At 74.1% G+C, this 11966-nt stretch overlaps 1 protein-coding gene across 4 annotated transcripts in view; it reads right to left on the reverse strand.

Moving 5' to 3' along the window:
- The window catches only part of DNMT3A (DNA methyltransferase 3 alpha), a 46720-nt gene extending 34905 nt beyond the window's left edge, over positions 1 to 11815 (reverse strand). For 3 of the 4 annotated variants that reach the window (XM_083829839.1, XM_083829837.1, XM_083829835.1), the window contains exons 1-2: positions 11674 to 11815; positions 3920 to 4142 (exon numbers count right to left, since the gene is read on the reverse strand). In XM_083829839.1, coding sequence (XP_083685965.1) covers positions 3920 to 3988 — 69 coding nt within the window. In that variant the 5' untranslated portion in view covers positions 3989 to 4142; positions 11674 to 11815. Of the gene's footprint in view, positions 1 to 3919; positions 4143 to 7047; positions 7325 to 11673 lie in introns of those variants that run through there. The other variant, XM_083829836.1, reaches the window with a different exon arrangement.
- Positions 11816 to 11966: the final 151 nt, after the last annotated feature.

Here is an 11966-nt window from a genome sequence, read left to right on the forward strand (position 1 = left end):
AACGTGCCCTTGGGATCTCTCCCTGGTCTGTGCCAGCCCCACACTGATTGGGGTCAGCGTGGGACCTGGTGCTGGCACAAGCACAGGCGCACACAGGGCTCCCAGCGCTCCCAGCCGGGCCAGCTCCAGCCTCGGGGGCCACAGGGTCCCCAGGAGAGGACGGGGGACTGGGGAGAGCCAGCTCCTTGCAGGCACTCATTCCCCATGTCTCTGGCCCCGTGCAACGCCTGCGCCAGGGAGGAGCGTGCCGGGGAGACCGTGGCTGGGGGGAGCGGAGCTCAGCCCCCCCTGCCGCGGCCGCGGGAGCGCGCCTTGCCAAACCACGCGGCGCTGCACTTTGTCCCAGCTGGAGCCGCCCCCGGGCACGCAGCTCCGTTCCTGGAGAGCGGGGCCGTGGCGGTCCCGGAGAGGTGGGCGCCCATCCCGGCAGTCAGGCCGATTTCTGGCCGGCCCCCCGGTGGGAACGAGCAGCTCCCGGCACCGCGAGCGTTCGGGGACCTGCGCTGCAGACGTGGGGCCGCTCACCCCGGTGCTGGCACGTGGGGGCCCACTCGCCCAGCACTGCACGTGCTCCCGGCAGCGGGAAGGCCGCGGGCACGGCGAGCCCCACGAAACCCGTCCCTCCGGGCAGCCGCTCCGCGCCCACGTGCTGACTTTGGCCGGGCTCTGGGAGCCGGGCCGCGGCCGTGTTTATGCTGGATGTAAGGGAAATGTACAGCGGGGTGTCAGGCGCGCTGCTGGCACGCGGGCCGTGCCGGCCGGCCAGCCCTGCTGCGGCGCGGGATCAGGGTGCACAGCGAGCTGCGGGAGGCTCCCGGGGCTGCTGGGGGTGCGCGGCCCCCGGGGCAGCAGCGGCGGCGCTGAGGCTTTGTTGCAATCCCCAAAGCGAGCCCCAGGCTGTGCCGGAGCCACGCGCAGGAGGGTGCAGGGTGGGTGCAGTTCGCAGGGCCCCCAGGCAGTGCCCTCTCCCCCCCGGGGGGTGCTGCTGTGCCCTGCGGGGAGGGGTCTCTGCAGTGCCCCCAGCCTGGGCACCACGGAGCAGCCCCGTGGCTGCGATGCCTGCCCGGCGAGGCGGTGCTGGGCGCAGCGACCTGCTGGGGAAAGCAGTGGCCAGATCCTGCGGCTGGAGGTGGGATGCGCAGGGCCCCCCAGCACCACGGGGCAGCCCCCCAGCCTCAGCGCTCAGCCTGGGCCTCATCCAGGGCTCACCCCGCTCCCAGCGCTGCTGCACGCTGGCTCAAGGGATGCTGCAGCGAGGGGTGGTGGGGATCCACCCCAGGGAGAGCCCCCACGTGCACCCCACAAGCCGGCCCCACCGCTCTCTGCCCGGCCCTGTAAGCGTGGGGCAGCCCCACCGTGGGGCTCGGCGCCATCCCTGCACTGCTGGGCTGGGGGCACAGGGTCTGGCACAGCACCAGGGCGCTGCAGGGACCCCCAGGGCAGCGCCTGCGCCCCGAAAAGCCAGGCAGGGAAAGGAGGCGCAGGGATGCAGCCCCAGAGCAAGGGGGGCTGGCAAAAAGAGCCGGGGGATGCGCCCCCACCGCCTGACGCTGCAGCCCCTCGCTGCCTCCAGCCCGCTCGGAGCTGAGTCATCTCCCCATAAATCACCCCGCTCCTCATCTCCCCGGGGCTCGCTGAAGAGCCTGGCGCGTCCCCGCAGCGCGGCGCAGCGCTCCTCCGCCGCTGCCAAGCAACAACCCGGAGGGAAACCACCTCCGAGGGGAGAGCTGCTGCATGACGCAGTGCTGCCGCTGCAGCGCCGCCGGGTCCCAGCTCCCGGCTGCAGCGGGGCCGGCAGCGGCGGGGGGGGCAGCAGCCTGGCGGGGCAGGGGAAGGGGAGCGCAGGAAGCCCCCGGCTAAGCCTCGCTGGCACGGCGCCGATGGCACCGGCACGGCCTGGCCCCATGGCAGCGCGCGTCCCTCCTGCAGAGGTGACCTCCCCGCCTGTGGTGCCGCATCCCGGCGGGGTCAGGCTGGGACAGCTCAGCCCGGCGCGGTCACGTCCAGCCCGGGGGCTCGCAGGGACCCCAGCTGGCGAGGCAGAGCCCCAGCACAGCGCTGTCAGCCCACCGGGGTCCCGCGGGGTGAGCTGCTGGCCTGAAGGACGGGGACGGCTGCGGGCATGTGAGCTGTCCCTGGCATGGCACGGGCCAGTGAGCACCGTGCTGCAGCCCGGCAGGGGATGGAGACCCCAACCCGCCCCCCTGCCGCAGGCAGCACCCCCCAGCCGTCGGCCCCACGCTCGCCTCCTCCCCAGCCCCACGGCGCCAGCTCCCCGCTGCGGCTCCTGGTGCCGGTCACCTGCGTGGAACGCGCGGCCCCGCTCCGGCTTCACACCCCGCGACCTCCCACAGGAGCAGAAAGCGCTCGATCTCCCCCATTATCCATCCCCGACGCCCAGCTGTGCCAATAACGCGCTGGACGCTTTCCAAGTGGACACACGGGTCGCCCCGTCCGGCGGCTGGGAACGACGGCTGCAGCGGGTGCACGGCGAGGGGACCGACACGGCGAGGGGACCGGCGCGGTGGGGGCACCTTCCTGCCCGAGCGGCAGGCACCGCGCAGCCGTCACGGCCGAGGGAGCCCGGAGGAACTCAGATGACCCCAACCCCGCACTGCCTGCGGCAGGCCGGCGTCCAGCTGGCCAGCTGCCCCGGTCCCCACGCCGTGACCGGGGCAGGCCGTGTCCCCAGCGCCCCGGGGACGCTGCTGCTTCCCAGAGGAAGAACGATGCCTTAGCCACGAAGGGAGCAGCCACCCAGCTTCGGGCTGGCCCTTGTGCTGCGGGGACACAGAGGAGCACCGAGGCCACGGCCAGAGCTGCCACAACGCCTGGGTCTGGCTGGGGACCGTCCCTGGGCACCCCCAAACCCAGCACAACCCCTACATCCGTGCGGCACCTGCGGCCCCTGCCCAGCCCCTTGCCTGCTCTGGCAGCCACTGCTCGGCCCCACTCCATCCCGGTGGTGGAACAGCACCGTGGCAGAGCACCGGGTGATTTGGGATGGGCGCAGAGCTTCCCTGGGGGCTGAGGCACCCTCCGGCAGCAGCAGGGGCACGTACTGGGGTCGGGGACCTCCACATGGGGCCGGGAGCCCCCTGCACGGCGCAGTGACGGGAGCGCAGCCGCGCACCGCATGCCGCCTGGCTGCAGCACGGCTTCGCCCCGCATAGCTCATGGGGTGGAGCGTGGGGACGGAGCTGGGTTAAACCCCGCGGCAGGCGGGCGAACACCTCCCACCCACTGCCCAGCCCGGCAGTGCCAGCATGGGGAGCCCCAGCCGGGTCTGGCACCATGGCTGGGGGCTCTGCGTGTCGCACGGGGACGGGGACAGCCTCAGCCCCCCGTGGTGGCAGGGCAGTCAGCTTGGCCCATGGCAGGGGCCACCTGCAGCTCATCCTGGCCGGCAGCAGGGAGCTGGCGACGTCCCTGCGCTTGCCACGCATGACCCCATCCTCTGCCCCTTGGCTGCTCTCCCCACCCCAGCGAGCCCTGAGCACACGTGCGTCGTCCCCTCCTGTCCCCAAACGCCCCCCTTTCTGCCCCATCGCGTGCCCTTCCCGCCGCCCCACGCCCCGTGCCCCCTCCCACTCCACTGCCACGACCCCAGAGCAGGGGATGCCCCAAAGCAGGGGACGCCCGCACCCCCGGCAGGGCGGGAGCAGCCTGCCTGTCGCCCCCCTCCCCTCCCCACTGCCAGAAATAGCTCAATCCCCGCTAATCCCCGCCGCGGCTCAGCCTCGCACCCCCCTGTGCCGCCCAGCTCCTCGCTCCCCAGGCTGCAGCAGCACGGGGGGGGGGGGGCGGGGAGCACGGCTGGAGGGGCCCCCCCGCAGCCTGGCTCCCGCAGGGACGGGGTGGCCGTGGTGCCAGGAGACCCCCACCCCTGTCCCCGTGCCGCGCGGTGCCGGGGCCGTACCTTGTGCGTGTCGAGCGCCTCGCGGTCCGGCACGGGGCTGCTGGCGTCGAGGGCGCCGCTGGACGGCATGGTGGGGCGCGGAGGGCGGGGGCCGGGCGGGCACCGGGGAGCTTCGCCGCTTCAGCACCAGGAGAGGCCCCGCCGCCGCCGCGCTCCGGCTCTGCGCCGCCGAGGGGTCCGGGAGCCGTCGCCCAGCCCCTGCGCCTGCCGGGATCCTCCTGCCCTGCGGGGAACAGAGGGACGGGGTGAGGGGGGAGCGCCAGCCCCGCACCCCCCGCCCGCCCGCCGTGCCCCAGCCCCCAGCAATTATTAACACGCCGCAACCTTGACTCAGCCGGGCTGGGCCGTGCCCCCCGGCGTCGCCCCCAGCAGGCGGCGGAGCCGCGGCCCCACCGGGGCGCACGGAGCGCGGCGCAGGGCGTGTGGTGCGGGGCATGTGGCATGGGATCTGCCTCGCGCAGCACAGGGTGTGCGCTGCGGGGTGTGTGGTGCGGTGTGGGGAGGGTGCAGTGTGTGGGATGGGTGCAGCGTGGGGTGGGGGCATGGTGTGGGGTGGGGGCACGGTGTGGGATGGGGGTGTAGAGTGAGGGATGGGGGTGCAGTGTAGGATGGGGGCACAGTGTGGGATGTGGGATACACAGCGTGGGATGGGGGTGCACAGTGTGGGATGGGGGTGCACAGTGTGCAGCACAGGTCAGGGTGCACCACGAGTGGCACAGGACACGCAGCATGGGGTGCACAGTGCGGGGTGCAGTGCGGGGTGCATGGCACAGAGAGCAGGGCGCACACAGGAGCTGCAGGGCACACAGAGCAGGGTGCACAGCGCAGGATGCAGCGCGGGGTGCAGGGCACGCAGGGCACAGCGTGGGGTGCAGGCTGCAGGGTGCACAGTGCATGGTGCGGGGTGCGGGGTGCACAGTGCGGGGTGGGGGGTGCAGGCTGCGGGATGCAGGGTGCACAGCACGGGGAGGAGGCTGCACAGCGCCTGGTGCGGGGTGCAGGGTGCACAGTGAGCGGTGCGGGGTGTGGGATGCACAGAATGGGGTGCGGGGCGCGGGGCGCGGGGTGCACGGCGCGGGCTGTGGGGTGCAGGGAGCGGGGTGCAGGCGCAGGCAGGGCCCCGCGGGGCTGCGGCGGAGGCGTCAGCCCCAGCACCTGTTGCTATGGAAAACGCTGCCTGCATTAGCCATGGCCGAGGCTGCTGTTGCCTTTGGCACCGGAGCTGCAATTTGTTTCTAGAGCTTTCCAGCCGCAGCTCGTTCCCAGCCGGCAGGGTGGGGGGCTGCCGGGCGGGCAGGGCCGCTGCTTCTAGGAACAGAAACTCAAACCCCGGCACGTTCCTCCCGTCCCCGCGGCTGCCTGCGGCGCGGGGCTGCCTGCGGGGGGGAGCGGGGGCCCCGCCGCTGCCGCAGCCTCCCCCCGGCCCGGCGGCGGCACCCCCGAGCGCGGGGTGCTGGGTTGGGGGCAGCGGGGCCGGCGGGGGTGGGGGGCGGCTCGGACAAGGCTCGGCTGTCTCCAGCCCCCCGTTTTCAGCCCCCCGGCCCCTCGTGCCTGGGGCTGGGACGCGGGTGGGGAGGGTGGGAGGCAGGCTGGGGGTGCGGGATGGGGCTGTGGGGCAGGGCTGCGGGGTGGGGGTGCGGGGTGCGGGCGCAGGATAGGGTGTGGGGTGCAGGATGGGGTCTGGGGGTGCAGGATGGGGGCGTAGGATGGGGGCGCAGGATGGGGGTGCACGCTGTGTCCCCCGCCGCCTGCACACAGCCTGCAGGGCTTCCCCCGGCCCCTCCTTTGCCACCTGTCAGGGAACCTCCACGGGGAAGCCCCGTCCCTGTGTCCCTGTCCCTGTCCCCGTCCCTGGGGCAGTGTCCCCACGAGCCCCCTGCAGCACAGGCTCTGCCCACGCCTGGTCTCTGCCAAGCTCCTCGGAGCTGGCCCTGCGCTCGCAGCCCCGCCGCTCCCCTCCCTGCGGCTCGGGGGGACCCCGACCTTGGGGCTGGTGCCCCTTGGTGAGGGGCCGGGGCTGGCACCGGGCAGCACCGCGCACCCCCGTGTCACCGCCCCAGGTGCCTGTCCCGGGGCTGCCACACCGCTGGCACCACGGCACGGCACGGCACGCTGCCCGGCACGGCACGGCACGGCACACATTTTGGCACGGCACGGCACCTCACATCCCCCCTCGCCATCCCAGGGCTGGCGGTGCCCCCATCCCTGCCCGTGCCCCCGCCGCCCCCAGCCCCACTCCCCGCTGCGCGGTGCCCGGGCGAAGCCACGTCCGCGGGCACGGGAGGCCACGTGCTGCCGGGGAACACCTGGGGACACCCGGCCGCGTCCCACGCAGCTCCGGAGCAGGGGCTCCCCGTCCCCCCCGGGCTGCACCCCCCATGCCCACGGGGCCCGCAGGCACCGCAGGCTGCTGGTGTCCCCGATGTCCCCGGCGTCCCCCGCTCCCCGCGGGTCCCCGCCTGCAGCGCCGCTGCGGACGCCGTCCCCACATCCCCCAAAACCATCTCGGTCCCCCTCCAGCCCCCCCATCCCGTCCCCCCCATCCCCACCAGCCCACCCGGGGGGGGCAGGACCCCCGCAGCCCCCCACAGCCCCCGCAGCCCCCCGGCTCGGGCACCCCCGTGCCCGCAGCCCGCGCCGTGCGCAGCCTCGCGCGGAAAAATCTCCAGCTCGCAGGCTTTGATTCGCTTCCAGCAAACATGGTCTCCGAGCGCACTAAAAATAGTTGGGCTGCGTACAAAACCCCCGGCACCCGCAGGGCGGGGGGGACGCGGAACAAAGCCGGGGAGAAGCCGGCGGCACCGGGCCCCCCCCCAACCCCCCCCGCCCCCCAGCCCCACCGCCGGGTCCCCGCCGCCGTCCCCGCTCTTACCCGCGGGCCGGGGCCGCGTCGTCCCCGCGCTAGGCCACGGCCACCGCCGCCGTCACCGCGCTCCCGCACCGCCGGCTGCGGGGGGACCCCGCGGGGCATCCCCTCGGCTGGTGCGGGGCCGGGGGGGGGGTGCGGGGGGGGGCCGCGGCCCCGCTGCTCGCAGCCGGCCGGGGCTGCCCGCGCTCGCCGCCGAGGCGCGGGGAGGGACTCGCCGCCCTCCCTCCTGCCTCCCTCCCTATTTATCGCCGGGGCTGACCTGACACCGGTGACGGCGGCGAGCGGGGGAACCGCTCGCCCCGGCCCGCGCCGCTCCCGCACGGAGGAGTCACGCTCGGCGGCGGCAGAGGCGGTGGAAGTAGGTTACCTGCGGTGATGCGCGCCGCCGGCACCCGCGCCCGCACCCGCGCCCGCACCCGCGCCCGCCTTTATTTGGGGACGCCGCAGCTCCCGGCGGCGGCCCGCGGGAGCCCAACAGCCATTTTAGGCGACGGCGGCCGGGCCGCTCGGCTCCCGCCGGCCCCAGACGCCGCGAGCCGGAGGCGCCTCCCCGGCTCCCCCCGCCCCGAGCCGCGCGCCCCCCCCCCGGCCCCGCCGGGACGCGCCCCGGTGCGCCCTGTCCTAACGTGACCCGGCCGCGCCGCCCCCCGCGGCGCCCCCGCCGCGGCGACACCCGCCGGGCTCGGCCGGGGACGCGCGGGGGGCCCCGTCCGAGCCCCTTCCCCGCGACAAGTGCCGCAGCGGATTATTATTATCGTCGCCGCCTTGAGTCACCGCTCCTCCCCCCCCTCCCCGGCACCGGGGAAGAAGTTCGGGGCTGACTCAGAGGGACGGGAGCCGCGGCCGTGAGTCACCCGCGCCCCCCCTCCGCCGCCCCCCGCCGCTCGGCACCCCTGACTCACGGCGGGGGGGCTCCCGCGGCCCCCCCCCCCCCCCCCCCCGCGCCGGGGGGAACCGGGGACAGACCCCGGCCGAAAGCAAGCGGCGCCGCGCGGAGCCGAGGGGCGAGCGGCGACGGCGTCTCCCGTGCCACCGGCTCCGACAGACGGCTGCGGCGAAACCGCCGTCGTGGGCACGGCGCTGACCTCGCCCGCGCGCGGCCCCCGCGCCCCCCCGTAATGCGAACTTACGGGCTAAATATCCGCCCGCGCCGCTCCGCGGGGCTCGTGTCGGGCAGGGGAACCGGCCACGGCCGCGACGTGTGGGGCGGCCTCCAGGAACCGCCCGCGAGGGGCTTCCATAGCACGAGGCGGCAGCCCCTCTGCTCCCCAAAACGCGGCAGGGGTGGAGGGAGGGTGGCACCAGCAAACCGGCCCCCCGCCGCGCCCCGGGGAGCAACGCGGTGCCCCCCGCTGCAACACGCGGCGCTGCACCCCAGGGAGCGATGCTCTGCCCTGAGCTGCACCCCAGCAGCGAGGCACTGCTCCACGCTGCAACACGCTGCACCGCAACCCAGCGAGGAATGCACTGCCCTCAGCTGCACCCTAGGGAGTGATGCACTGCTCCACGCTGCAACACGCTGCACTGCACCCCAGGGAGCGCTGCGCTGTCCTGAGCTGCACCCCTGGGAGCAACGCACTGCCCTGAGCTGCACCCCAGGAGTGATGCGCTGCACCCTGGGGCACGCTGCACTGCCCCGCGCTGTGCCACACCGCACCCTGAGGGGGGAGGCGGTGCACCCTGGGGAGCAACGCACTGCCCTGAGCTGCACCCCGGGGAGGGAAGCACCGTGCTGCCCCATGCCGCACCCTGGGGAGCAGTCCAGCACCCCAGGGAGCAATGCACTGCGCTGCGCTGCACACCTGGCAGTGAGGCACTGCACTGCACTGTGCTGCAGCGCACGTAACTGTGCCCCGGGGAGCGATGCACTGCCCAGCACTACGCTGCGCTGCTCCCTGGGGAGCGGAGCACTGCCGTGCACTGCAAAGCCGCGCTGCAAGCAAACTAAAACACAAGTTGCAGGCCTAAACAGGGCCGGATCCTGCAAAGCTTCGACGCTGGCAAAGGCGGGATCCAGACGAAACTGCCCATGGGACGGTCATGTACTGGGGACACCAGCGCCAGGACACGGCTCTGGCCCCGCTCCCCTCCTGCAGACGGGACGGTGAAAGCCTGGAGGGGGCCAGGACGGGGCCACGGCCAGGCTCACGAGCCAAGAAAATGCCTCACGGCCGGAGAGCTCGATGGGTTTGGCTTATTGGAAAAAAATGGCTGAGAGATGATTTGATTACAGTGAGCAAGTGCCTTTGTGGGCAGAAAGCGACGGGCAGCGCCGAAAGCCTCTGCCGGGCAGAGGGACACAGAGCAGACACCAGAGCAGGGGCTGGGAGCCGGAGCCGGGTGATGGGACCTGGGGACTGGGCACGAGTCTGTAACTGGGAAGGGTGGCGAGCCGCAGAACGAGCCCAGCAGGAGCGGTGCTTCCCGTGCCCTGTGGTGCAGGAGCTGGCCCAGCGCGCCCCAAGGTCTCCTGTCCTCGCGCTGTGCGGGTGGCACTGGCGAAGACCAGCCCCTGGCGTCAAGGAACAGCAGGTCCATGCACCGAAGCAGAGGGGACGGCATCTCTGTACCCATGGAGCCGCCACGGGGCAGGGCAGGGGGGCACATGGCACACGCATGTGCACCGGGCGCGTGCCCACCCTGCCACCCAGCTCCGGCACTTGCTGCTGGTGCTGGCGGGTCCGGCCTCCTGCGGCACCGCGGGCAGCAGGGCGCGGGCAGAGCGCGTGGGCCGGCACGGGCAGGGATGCAGATGCACGTCCTAAAAATACCCGCACGAGACCCAGCACCTGGAGGTCCCCGAGCGGCCGCCCGCGACGGCTGGGGCCGGCACCGCGCCCGGGGCAGGCTGGGGTAAAGGGGCGGCCGCGGAGGCTTCTCAGAGCCCCGGCATCGTCGTGGCTCCTCCAGACAGCGAGGCGGGGGCCACCCCGAACCCACCGACCCGGGGGGCTCTCCCAAACGCCCCTGCGCTCACAGCGCGCTCCGGCAGCCGGGGAAGCGCCCAGGCATCCCTTATTTCCTCGAGATGTCTGCGGGCACTTCATTTTGCGAAAAGAGGCTCCTGCTAGGAAGTTTCGAGCTGACTCAGCACGAAAAGGCCACTGCACGCGCGGGAGCTGCCGGGAGCCGCCGCCTGGTGTCACACCGGCCGCTCTCCTGCCCGCCCGCGGCCCGGGGACGGGTGCTGGGGGGGGTCCGGCCCAGGCCCCCCGCCGCTCGCCCCACGGGGCCGGGCGGTCGCGGCACCGCTGGCTCCTGCCACCCCGCACGCCGTGCAGCCCTGCCAGCACCGAGCACCAATCCCGTGGTGACACCGTCTACGTCACACAAAGGGAAGAAATAAAGAAAGAGGAACTGAGCGAAGAGGAAAATTTCATTTGCCCACAGGTTCGCACGCACGAACACCCAAAAAGAGAGGAAAAAGAAAGAGAGAGGAGGGGAAAGGGAGCGCGGAGCTGAGCCGTGCCCGCGGAGGGGCCGGGCACCTGGGCGCCTGCTGGGCCCTGGCCCGGCTGCTCCCGGCCCCCTCCTGCTTGCAGCCCCGGGGCGCTCTGCGGTTGCTTTTTTAGTTCGCGTGGGTTTGGTTTTTGGGTTTATTTTTGTGTGTTTTTTTTTTTCCTCTAAGAGAAACTTTCCGCGGGCACCAAGTACCCGGCTGAACTCCGCCGGGCCTGGGGGCTGCGGGGCCGCACGGGGGGGGGCAGGGGGCAGGCGGGCAGTGAGGGGGTGCGGGGGGAAGGCAGGGGCTGGGGGGCAGGCAGGGGATGGGCAGGGGGCAGGGGGCAGGCAGGAGGGGGACAGGCAGAGAGCACCGGGAGCACAGGGTGCAGGCAGGGCGCAGGCAGGATGCACAGGGTGCAGGCAGGGCGCAGAGGCTGTAGGCAGGGTGCAGGCAGGGTGCACGGGGCGCAGGCAGGGTGCAGGCAGAGCACAGGCAGGGCGCACAGGGCACAGGCAGGGCGCAGGCAGGACGCACAGCGTGCACGGGGCGCAGGCAGCAGCAGCCCCGGCTCCCGGCCTGCCCGCAGCCCCTGCTCCAGCCTGGGCATCCCCTGTCCCCCTTCCCCATCCCCTGTCCCCCATCCCCTACCCCTATCTCCATTCCCTACCCCTATCCCCCATCCCTACCCCCTGTCCCCCATTCCCAACCCCTATCCCCCATCCCCATCCCGTACCCCTATCCCCCACTTCCTACCCCTACCCCTATCCCATACCCTGTACCCCTATCCCCCATCCCCTACCCCTATCCCCCGTCCCCTACCCCCACCCCCCGTCCCTGTCCCCCACCCCCCGCCCCGTCCCCCTCCCCTCCGGGCCGTGCTCCCCCACTCGGGGCGATGCTCCCGGGACGGGGCGAACGGGGCGGGGGGGGGGGGGGGGAGCGGAGGAGGAGGAGGGAAAAAAACAAACAAACAAACAAACAAAAACCACCGACACGGGGGGGGTCGGGGGGGCCCCGCCGCCGTGCCGAGCCGAGCCGAGCCGTGCTCGGGAGCGGGGCCGGGGGCGGCCCGGCGCTGCCCTTCAGCCGCCCGCCCGGGCGCTCAAGGACGCGGCGGGGCCCGGCGGGGCGGGGACGGGCCCGGGGGGGGCCGGGGGGGGGGCACCGGGGGAGGGGGGGGGCCCGGGGGGGGGGGCCGGGCGGCCGCTGCCATCTTTTCCTGCTTTTCCTCCGCGCCCGCCCGGCCCCGCCGCCGGCAGCGGGAGGGGGGGGGGGGGAGAGCACGGGGCTGGGGGCGCCGCGCGGGCCGAGCCGTGCCGAGCCGTGCCAACGGGGGGGGGGGGGGGGGGAAACCGGGGGGGTGCCCGTCCCGGGAGGGGGGGCTACGGGAGGGGGGGGGGCGTCGGGGAAGCCGGGCGCGCGCCGCCGCGGGGCCGTTACCTGGGCCGTGCGGGCCCGGCGCGCCGTGCCGAGCCGTGCCGAGCCGTGCCGAGCCGCCCCGAGCCGCCCCGAGCCGCGCCGAGCCGCCCCGAGCCGCGCCGAGCCGCGCCGAGCCGCCGCTGCGCTGCCCGGCGAGGCCTCCTCCCGCAGCGCCGCCGCCTCCACTGCAGCACCGAGCCGCCCGCCCGCCGCCCGCCGCGCGGTCCTAGCGCCCTCCGCCGCCGCTACGGCACGGCACGGCACGGCACGGCTCGGCACGGCTCGGCACGGCTCGGCACGGCTCGGCACGGCTC

The sequence above is a fragment of the Anser anser genome (genome assembly GCF_964211835.1).
Source record: "Anser anser genome assembly, chromosome: 3".
Classification (NCBI taxonomy): Eukaryota; Metazoa; Chordata; class Aves; order Anseriformes; family Anatidae; genus Anser; species Anser anser.